The sequence below is a fragment of the Ursus americanus genome, chromosome 4 (assembly GCF_024610735.1).
Source record: "Ursus americanus isolate L20-20 chromosome 4, mUrsAme1.1.p, whole genome shotgun sequence".
In the NCBI taxonomy this organism is placed as follows: Eukaryota; Metazoa; Chordata; class Mammalia; order Carnivora; family Ursidae; genus Ursus; species Ursus americanus.
The window spans coordinates 18,070,624-18,081,513 of record NC_142130.1 but is presented as its reverse complement, the minus strand read 5'-3'; the positions used below and the strand labels follow the sequence as shown (position 1 = coordinate 18,081,513).

General features: G+C 35.9%; 1 protein-coding gene and 1 long non-coding RNA gene across 3 annotated transcripts in view; one reads left to right on the top strand and one right to left on the bottom strand.

Moving 5' to 3' along the window:
* Window positions 1-29: 29 nt before the first annotated feature.
* Window positions 30-10,475, bottom strand: TTC14 (tetratricopeptide repeat domain 14). Of its 2 annotated transcripts, XM_045788714.2 has the most exons (12): window positions 10,121-10,473; window positions 9,521-9,645; window positions 9,217-9,416; window positions 8,187-8,271; window positions 7,898-8,027; window positions 7,441-7,596; window positions 6,530-6,601; window positions 5,792-5,911; window positions 5,570-5,692; window positions 3,428-3,545; window positions 2,374-2,483; window positions 30-1,567 (listed from the first exon to the last, which is right to left on the bottom strand). In XM_045788714.2, exons 1-12 carry the CDS (start codon window positions 10,279-10,281, stop codon window positions 655-657), a joined length of 2,313 nt encoding a protein of 770 aa, XP_045644670.1. In that variant the 5' UTR covers window positions 10,282-10,473; the 3' UTR covers window positions 30-654. The 2 variants fall into 2 exon arrangements, 1 of the variants encoding a protein (XP_045644670.1); XR_006777965.2 differs by lacking the exon at window positions 30-1,567 and having other exon boundaries at window positions 2,916-3,545; window positions 10,121-10,475.
* A 46-nt stretch (window positions 10,476-10,521) lies between these two features.
* Window positions 10,522-10,890, top strand: part of LOC123786421 (uncharacterized) — a 139,850-nt gene continuing 139,481 nt past the window's right edge. Inside the window, exon 1 of the long non-coding RNA XR_006777963.2 lies at window positions 10,522-10,584. This is a non-coding gene — a long non-coding RNA (uncharacterized LOC123786421). The remainder of the gene's footprint in view (window positions 10,585-10,890) is intronic.

Below are 10,890 nucleotides of genomic sequence, written 5' to 3'. Positions count from 1 at the left end.
GAGAGAGAAATAAGCAAAATGGGCCCCTATTCAACTTTCATGGCTTTATTCCTAAGGTACTTGTTAAGCTGGCACACAAACCATTTATAATTAAATCAAGCTTTAGAGGTCAATTAGGCAAGACAGATAATCTGTATATAATGTTAGAAGTTATACAAAAAATTTGATATTTAAATAAATGATCAATATAAAATGGTACTTAAGGAACAATCAAATACTGTGTATCTCTTTCAAAAGCTGAGGGAAAAGACAGAATTTAACAGAAAAGACAGTGGAATAATTTTTGAAGAAAACAATCCAAGTGTTCAATGAACAAATTTAATTTTCTCTCAAGCAGCAGGATAAGGTGGACCCAAGGAATTCTCACACACTATAATACAGTGAGGAAGCAATACTTCGAGAATTATCTTTAGGTGAAGTTTAAATCATCACAGTAAGAAATACTATTCAGAAACATACACATGAAAAGCCTAAAAAATCAAGCTGTGAGGAGACCCACAACTGAAACAAATATGCTGAGAATAGCTAAAAAGCATCTGCTTTCTGCAATCTCTACAAATAAAATAGCTTTAGGAGCAGAGATTCTTCTGGACTAGAAGACCCAAAACTTTCGTAAGTAGCCTTTTGTGTAACAGTTCCAAGTCCCCTGGCATATTAATTTTTTGGCTTATTTCCTTTTTCTTTCTCAAATGCAGCTATCTGATTAAATATATTGAGTAAATTTTGAGGTAAATTTTTTTTAATTCCACTTTCTGACTGCTCTTTGCTATTTAGTCCATCTGCTTCTGGAACCTCTGTTTTAATGTCCTCCTCATAATTATCCTCTATTTCATATTCTCCTTGATTTTTATTTAACGGGTATCTTTGCTCATGTCTACTGAAATCACGTGATCCAGAGTAAGAGTATTTTTTATATTTTTCGACTGACTTATAAGAGTAGTCTGAGCTTGCTGGTGAGGTGGAATGCCTCACGGAACCTGGCTCCCACCTTCTATAGTGCTCTTTTCTTCCCTCTGTATCTTTTTCAAATCTTCTATAACCATAAGTTTTCACTTTGTCCTCTGAATTCCTATAAAAGGAATCTGAGGAATCTCTTCTACTGGAAAAATGTTTTTCTGATTTATATGGTTTTTCTGTTTTGCTACTACTTGCCTGAGTATAAAAATCTCTTGGATCTTCAGACCTACCTCCAAAATCATCCGGAATTTCAACTGAAGATGAAGAGAGAGGGCATCTATCTTTCTCTTTTACCTGTTTCTTTTGATAAGGTAACCTGTCCTGCTTTTCCAGTAGTTTTTCCACTTCTTGTTTTTGGTTAAGAAAAGATGCTAAAGTATTGGTTGGAACTGGGAAGCACTCATCTTTCCTATTCTGATCTATCTGACTTGAGGAGGCCTTAGCTAAATGCCTTTTGGAACTTCGAGAAGACTCTGAACGGTTCCTCTTATGTTTCTTATGCCTTTTGTGACTGGAAGAGGAAGAGGATGATGATGATGAAGAATCAGATTCATCACCAGAAGAAACACTTGAAGAGGAAGAAGTTGATTTTCTTCTTTTCTTCTTTAGCCTAAAAAATATAGGTAACCCATCAAATATGTTAAGTATAAAAATGTTCTCGATTATCCATAAAGATTCTAGTCCTACTTTGTTCTCTTTAAAGGTTTCATAAAAGCTGTGAGTTTAGATAAGCAATTACTATAATAATCTGTTACTACAATATCCAATTCTACTATCAGGCATGACTTTTGGGAAAAAATACTGTGTAGACAACTGTCACTGAAAGCAAATCCATTATTTCTGAAGACACAGTCACATTTCCAACATTGTCTAAAAAATTTAAGCCCATCTGAATACATAAAGGAGAGAAATGAAGTTTTATATATGGCTACCTCTAACATATAGTTTCTCCATCTCAGCACTATTGACATTTTCACCTGAATAATTCTTTGTTGGAACATAGGGTGATAGTAGGGGTGGGGGTATCACTGTAGGATGTGTAGCAGCATCCCTGACCTCTATCCACTAGATGTTAGTACCACTCCACCAGTTATGATGACCAAAAATGTCCCCCCCGTTGAGAACCACTGCTCTAGTTCTAAAACATTTCTCCCTAAAATACAGATAATTAAAACTATTATATATTTTAAGATTTTTTTTTCTTTCTTTCCTTTCTTTTGCAGAATTCTACCTTTAGATTCCACTTTGCTTAATTTCTTCTACAGAAAAATTTGTGGTACACATACTTACAAAGTATCACTGATTATGATTCAATACTTTTTTTTTTTTTTTTTTACTTACTTTAACCTCCACATGGCACTTTGGTTCAATTCAGTAGTTGCTTTAAGTTAAAAAATACTGAATATCATAGTTTACCTTTTCTCCTCTTTTAAGAGCTTACGCAACTTTTCTGCACTTGTTTCTATTTTCTTTGTTTTCTGCTTTTCTTCCTTTTCAGCTTGTTTTTCTCTTAATTCCAAAGATTTCTTTTAGAACCCAGATATCGGAAAAAACCACACGTTAAAAATAGCAGAATATATAAAACCCAGTTTTCAAAAGACCACCCCCCAACCAGAAACCAAATGGGGTATACCCAAATCACCATATATCCAGCAATAAGTATTTTTAACATGTAAAAATTAATCATACAAGTGTTTGGCATTAATCATTGGAATAGCCAGAACAGCATTGAGGACCATATTGCAGTTGGTATTCCATGAAAAAAGGGGAAGCCATTGCATTGGTACCCATGACCCAGAGTGCAAGAAAGGGAGAAAATAAAATACATAATAAAATACATGAAAAATTATTAAAAAAAAAATTGAAAAATTTAGACAGGACACAAATTTTATAAATAAAATTCAAATAAATTCCATTAAGGTGAATTGAGGGAGGAATCACCATGTTCAAATACAAACCATTTAAAAAATAGCACAGCCCAGTTGGACGCATGATTACATAAGAGATCATTTTCCAGTTTGAGGATGGGGATGAGCAGCACCAGATGTCACAGACACAGCAGCAATGGTCCAATTCAGAAGAAAATGCATGAGAAAACATCATCATCAGTATTACAGGAAAAGGCAGTACAAAATATTTCTCAAAGAGGTTTTTATAATTAGCTCAATTTCAGAAACAACACTGAATTTGTAACCACCAGGAAAGCTCACTACAAGGACAGTTCTCAAAACCACATACCACAGGTAGGCAGTAGGGATTTTCTCATAGGGCTATTTTTACTTTTGAGTACCAACAAAAAAGAAAAGGCACTATGAAGTAATGTCAAACCCAATTAGGAAAAGTTGTATCTAAAAACATGCTTTTCGCAATGCCTTGACTAAGTAATTAGAATAGTATTCCCTATAAGAAAGTTAAGTTTTGGCATCAATTTCAAATATTACTAAATTTCTAAGAGGAAATAAAGAATCACCTGCATATATTTATGAAGCTTCTGCAAAGCATCCTCTGCATCTTTAAAAGTCTCATCCAAAGCCAAAGCTTTCTTGTAGTAACTTTCAGCATTTAAAAACTTGTCTTCTTCTTCTAACCTAAATTTGAAACAGAGATTTAGCTTTTCATAAAAACAAAAAAATCCCCAAATATGCATATAGGTCAGAAGCTTAATATGAGAGAACTTATTAGAGAAAAACCATGTTTGGTAACATTTTCCAAATTGAGCAGTACCTAAATCATGTATGTTTTACTGCTATTTCTTTGGTAAAAAGACCACATCAAAACAAAAAATCTAAACTCATAGAGAACAGATTGGTGGTTGTGTGGGGTTGGGAGGGCGCTGGTGAAATGGGTAAAGGTGGTGAAGATATACAATCTTCCAGTTAAAAGATAATTAAGTCCTGGAGAGGTAATGTATAGCATGGTGACTATAGTAATACTATACTATATATCCGAATACTGCTAAGAGAGTAGATTTTAAAAGTTCTCACAAGAAAAAAAAATTGTAATTGGGAATGATAGATGTTAACAAAATGTTGTGGTAATTATTTTGCAATATATACATCCAACAAATCATAATGTTGTACATCTAAATGTAATATAATGTTATAGATCAGTATATCTCAATTAAAAAAGGTAGGAATTCATTACTGGTAACTAAGGCCATATTATATGTCCAGCATTGGGATTTCAGTATGATATATGAAAACATGATTAGCCAATGTCTTCTCTAAATTTAGTGTAATCTTGAGCTTTAGCACAGAATTACTGAGGTTGGCTTTTCCTAGTAGTTTATGAAGAATCTTCCTTTCGGCAGAAAAAATTTCCCAGAAAATTCACTGATGAAGTTGGAAATACCAACACATACATCTATACTACAACTAGCTGGTAGAAAGAATTATTAGATGAAACTCGTGTCTGTATATGAAAAATCAAAATTAGAAAGTTTGTATACAGAGCAGAAAAGGATTTGTAAAATATTTTCAGTTTTTGAAAGTAGGAAAAAGTTAACAAAAAAAAGTGACCCTCCCCCCAACAAAAAACCCAACCCCACAAAAACCCAATGGCTTCAATGGGATCACTTTTGTATCAGACTGGATATGGGCAGTAAGGGACCAGCTGAAGACTATTAACATTTCTGGCTTGGATAGCATATAGATCATGTCGCCATCCACTCAGCCAGAAGACATCAATATGCAGGTAATAAGACAGCCATATTTTAGTAACTGTCTACATAGTGAGAAAGTAAAAAGCTGCTCCAGTCACTTGGGTCTAAACAGAAGTTCTTGAGTTAAAGACAAATACTGCAAAAAACTCCTTAATTTGGAATTCTGGAATGATCATACAAACTGGAATAATTAGGCAAATTCATGAAACAGAAAAATGATAATTCTATTTAAAAAAATTAGTTGCAAAAAAATGCTATTGTTAGCAGGCGGTTATTAAAATTACTTATATTGGAATATTATGTTTCTTCACAATATTTTCTGAATTAGACTAGCCTGTTAGTCATTAAATATTTATGATACAACTACTATGCCAGGTATTATGCCAGTGTATCAGGACAGTAACATAAATTGCAGGGTTTGTTCTTAATGATTTGCTCTTCCATCTAATCCGAATTGGTGGATTTTATTGCACAGGGCAAACAGCAAACATTCACAGCCAACATAACAGCAAAATATTCACAATTAACTACAGAACTCTCAATTCATATTTCTGGCATTATACTATTAGAATGATGAAATGAATTAGAAATCAAATTCCTATTGAAACAAAAACTTATCGTTTATGTCTAAGAAAAGAATACTTAATTTCCTGGACCTTTACATTTATATTTCTATGTAATGAGAATAGATGTTCAGAACAATAAACTCAAGATGCTAAAATATCTCCAACCTCCAATCACAAAGAACTTCAGTAATATGGAAAAAAAAGACTAAAAAGCTTAAAGAGGACTATATTTAAAAAACATTTTCAACCAAAATAGAAACTAAGGGTGTTTTGAATTCAGTGAGTTAAAGATGCTATTTCCTTGTGTTAAGTTCAAGATTTTATTTATACTGGTTGGTTGAGCATGAGATCTCTACTTAAATTTTAAACAAAATCTGATACTTACTGCCCTCCTCTTTCTACAAGTGTCTGGCAGAGGTATTTTCTTGCATTCCTATGAGTTGGACAGTTTTCCAATGCAAGCTCAAAATCTTCTATTGCTTTGTTCAGACTTCCTTTTGTTGCATATCTAGAGATAGGAAATTAGAAGAATTTATCTTGTGAGCTATTCATAAATCTTGTACACATTTACCTTATCAATATTCCTTAAAAGCCATGGTTCACTTACAATGCTCCACGAGCTACCAAAGCTTCCACATTTTGTTTGTCTATTTCCAGAGCCTTATTGTATTCATTCATAGCATCTACATGGCGTCCGACCTTAAAATAATCAACTCCAATCTTCACACTAAAAAGACATTTGTAAAGCATCACAGACATTTCTCAGAATATCCAAACTTAATGTTAGCATGGATACATTTTTAAAAAACAAATTTAATGTGGTTAATGTTTAGCCTTCAATACTCTCAATATATGTAGGAAGTATCCTGCCTTTGGATAATCTCATAACAAGTATTTATGAAATCAATGTATCAATATACTAATTCCTTTTGAAAAACATGGAAAATGTTGGTTAAAACAAGTCTGTTAAGTTTACGACATAACACAATTTACACCTATAAAAAAGCTAATGTCAAAAGGCATCATTTTAATTCATTTATAAACAAATTTGGTCTTAATTATGACTTAAAAATGCCTGCCTTATTCTTTTTTTTTAAAAGATTTTTATTTATTTATTTGACAGAGACAGCCAGTGAGAGAGGGAACACAAGCAGGGTGAGTGGGAGAGGAAGAAGCAGACTCCTAGCGGAGGAGCCTGGTGTGGGACTTGATCCCAGAACGCTGGGATCAGGCCCTGAGCTGAAGGCAGACGCTTAAGGACTGCGCCACCCAGGCGCCCCTGCCTGCCTTATTCTAACCTTTAGACTAGATAATGCAGTTGTTGAAAGACAAAAAGTTTCCATACCATTTTAAAGCCCAAGATGCAGACTGTTTCTTTCTTAATGCAGAAGCAAAATCATCTTCAGAGAAGTTTTTGCTATTCAAAGAAAATAAAAGTCAAACTATATACTTTTTTTTTGGTAACAATACTTTACTCTGAAAGATAAAAATTCAACACTGAAAAAGTAAATCCCAGGCAAGAAATTTATATTCCATCCACAAAAGAGTATTTTTTTTTCAAATTTTTATTTAAATTCTAGTTAGTTAATATATAGTGGAACATTGGTTTCAGGAGTAGAATTTAGTGATTCATCACTTCTACATAATACGCAGTGCTCAACACAAGTACCCTCCTTAATACACATCACTCGTTTAGCCCATCCCCCACCAACCTCCCCTCCATCAACCCTGTTTTTCTTTATTATTAAAAGTCCCTTACAGTTTGCTTCTTCTCTTACAAAAGAATATTCTTGAACTCTCAGGAATGACTATTATTATTATTATTTTTTAAAAGATTTTATTTATTTATGTGACAGAGAGACAGCCAGCGAGAGGGAACGCAGCAGGGGAGTGGGAGAGGAAGAAGCAGGCTCCTAGCGGAGAAGCCTGATGTGAGACTCGATTCCGGAATGCCGGGATCACGCCCTGAGCCGAAGGCAGACGCTTAACGACTGCGCTACCCAGGCGCCCCAGGAATGACTATTATTGTTAAATAGTATTTTAAACATAAAATTCTTAAAAACTCTCTGCATCTTTCTCTACAAATGCAATCACAACAAACTCCCTTCCAGAAGGAAATGGGATCTCCTAGTTCATTCATTCTTTGGCATATTGCTGCCAGCAGGCTTAGAATAGCCAAATATGTCTCTCAGTTATATAGCTTTTGAGCTCAGCACCATTTACCTTTACCACTTAATAATAACTAATTTACTATACCTTTGTAAGCCTCTCATTAAAGACGGTGGATTAGATTCATCTATTCCTAGTTTTCCTAGGAGGAATTCAACTACTCCTGGATTAACAAATCCCAAGGAACTCTGCATGATATTTTCATAGGATTCCAAAGAATTGCTATTTAATTCAACACTTCTCCTTAAAAAAACAAAACAAAAACAAAACACACAACAAAAATTTAGAAATGACTAACAAAATTAGCACATCCAAAATTAGCACAATAGTATTTCTATTAAAGAAATACTCATATCATTTTTATATATGAAGGTGTGATAATATTATTTTGGTTTCTTTTACTTAAAGGTTATAAAAATAAAATGAGTACATTTTGAAATAAGAAATTTATCTTCTACCTTGCCAAAAATTGGACACAATTTGCTAGTTTTTAATCAAGAAAACTGTTTTGCATTAACTTCTTTAAATAATGTAGATAGATTACCTGTAGTATAAAGGAAGCTCTTCAGAACTAATTACACCTAATTTAATACCAGATAGATGTGGTGGAAGAGATGAGCTATACAGAGATACCGCAAGCTTTTCATGGTATCTGTCAATATCTTTGATTCCAGCTTAAAAAAATAAGGAAACTAAGCTGATTAACAAGAAAATGCAAAACATAAACACACATAAATCTTTCCAAACACTACTCATTAGACAGATTTTCAAAATTAATATAAACAAAAATCTGACAACTGTTACTTTTTTATTAATATGATGAAACTGATCACCTCGAATAATGTCACCGGTTTGGTAATATGATAAAGGATCCCCGTGGTTACTATGAGAAGGTACATCTCTTAACGGACAAAGAGCCTGCAATGAGAAGTATCTTAAAAATGCCAGACATTTCATTCTTTGGTGAGAAGTATCATCTTTTATCCTAGTTGTTCAGTACAATCAGCTAATAGTTGACAAGAATGTTAAAAAAACAACTAGCACTCTAAAGTCTAAATTTAAATAAGGATTTTAATTATAAGCAACTCCCGTGCCCAAACACAGTAAAACAAGTTTTCTGGTTCAGTTCAAAAACTAAAATCTCATGAAATTTACTATTAGTTTCAGGAACCAAATAGACGTATGGATAACAAAACGAGGATATTTTATGCCTCTTAAAAACAAAACTAAAACTGTGAAGAAAGTACGAGAATTCCAATGAAAACTAAATGCTAGTTCTCCAAAGTTTATGTCTGTTATCCAGTCTATCCTGCTTTTTCTTCCCCTATCATCTGCCTTGACAGACAGCAAATATCAAACCTTTTAAATTGACACACTATTTCAAATTCAAGACAATTCATCTTGGGCAAAGTATCTTATAAAGTACATGTACAAATCATTTACATTTAACTACTGTAAATATAAAAATAAGAAATTTGTTTTCAAATTATCCACATGCAGGTATCTAACTCCAAATACTAAATAAGTGAGAACATGTTATGCTCGAAGAAATAAGCCTGGAATACCAATCAATCTCACTATATTCACTGACATCTCTGAGCATTTAAAGAAAGACCCTATCCCTGCCAACCAAAGGGACCAAATAAACCCCCCAAAACCAGAAAGAGGACTAAACTAAGTAACTAGATCACCGTTAATAACTTTTTAAAAAGAAAACATACTTTATTTTTCTCCAATTAATATTTCTTTCTAGAAACTATGTCAGCAGGATACACCCAAGTACAACTGGATGCAAAGACATAATTCTTGCATTGAGAGGACTCTTAAAAACAGAAGCAATCAAATAACTGAAAAGTAACTCACTGTTATTTCTAAGTGAGATATATCTCTTATGATGCCACTGCCTAAACAAATCAACACCATGAAAAACCCAAATTCCCGAATGGAACTAATTCTTCCAATCACTATATCACCACGCTCAATATCTCGGAAAAACAGCTCTCTCCGGTCCATACTAGGTATCTCCATGAACTGCTCTAAAGGTGGCATGACTGCATAACCATCTGAAAAAAAAAATTAGCAAAATTACGAGAGCACTGTACTTTGCTTCATCTCAGGTGCAGTGAAATACCCCAAACCGCAATCAAAATATTTTAATAAAACTCACCTTCATTGTCTTCATTTACTTCAGAAATTGCAGGTGCATCTGATTTCCAGGAAAGCGCAAAAAGCAAATCCGCTTTTTTGGAAATGAATTTTTGTATTTCAATGTTGTCAACTTTCTTCTCTTTTCTTAAAAGGAAACAAAATTTAAGAAAACTGGTTTATGGGTAAAACTTTTCAGTACGTCCAAGCTTATGCTCATGATTTTCATCGCCCAATCGGGTCATCCTAAACTCCGGGCCGTACATCCTCCGATAAAAAGTTTTAATCAGGGATTATCTCATTCAACCAGCCTGTAGGTGGAGGGCGAGGAAAGTTAAAAAGCAACTCCCGAAGCTCCAGATAACGAAGCCTAAGGGATTTTGGCTAAAAACTCCAAGCTTCTACTAGGCAGTACCAAAGAAAAAGTTCAGCCCACATCCCCCCCGTCCCCTCACACCCAGAGCGGGAACCCTCCACCAACCAGCCCTCTGCACCAGCGCCGCAATCCTCACGTGCTCGAGGCCGCGGCTCGGCTCGTTCTCGACTCAGCCACCCGGCGGCGGTAGTGGGGCCTCACCTGCGTCCCCTCCCCCGTCTCGCAGCGGCGCCGCTGTCCCATTACCTGCCCAGTAACTGCTGCTGGGGCGGCTGTCCCCGAGCAGGCTCGGCCGCCGACCCCAGCAGGCTCCGGAAGTGCGGATTGTCCTGCTGTTCGCTCCGGAGCAGGGAGAGCAGTGACGGCCCGTGGTAGTTCAGTGACTGCCGCAGAAGGTCCCGGTCCATGGCTAGAGATTGCTGGACCCAACGACAGGTGGGCTGCTAGCCCCCCCCCCTCCCGTTTCGTACCCACTACTTCAGCCTGGTAGAACCGGGGGCTGAGGAACGAGCCTGGAAGCCGCCGGAAGCACACATCACAGACACTTACACAGTTGTCTCCCGGAAGCGTTCCGGGATCGCCCCAAGCGGCGGCGCGGAGGAGCTGCGCGAAGGAGCTCCGCCTCGGTCTCGCGAAAGGCAGCGAGACTACGGAAGCCGGAAGCGCGGGGTTAAGCATTTCCTGAGCTAAGGGCTGCCTATCGCTACGAGGTAGTGATGTGTGAGAAGTTTGTTTTTTAAAAATTTCTGTGATGTTATTATTACGTTGAGGTAGCCCGGGCTCTAATCTAGACTAAATAATAATTCGTCCACCTATTTAGTGAGGCGCTTCTAAGTGCCAGTGCCAGGGTGAGAACCCCAAACGAGTTACAAAGGTTTTTCTTCAGAGTACTCGCTGGATGGGTCACTATCTGCTTCTCCGACATAACCACATTAAAATGACGGCTTTGGGGGATTTCTTGGCATTCCAAGGCCAGAAGAAAGGAAAGATACTTACATTTATTTAGCACCGGAATT

Coding starts and splice junctions, on each gene's coding strand:
- TTC14 (XM_045788714.2), bottom strand. CDS start 10,281: ATGGACCGGGACCTTCTGCGGCAGTCACTGAACTACCACGGGCCGTCA. Junction 8,272..9,216: donor TATCTCACTTAGAAATAACA/GTGAGTTACTTT, acceptor TTCTCATTGCAG/GCTCTTTGTCCGTTAAGAGA. Junction 6,602..7,440: donor TTAATGAGAGGCTTACAAAG/GTATAGTAAATT, acceptor TTCTTTGAATAG/CAAAAACTTCTCTGAAGATG.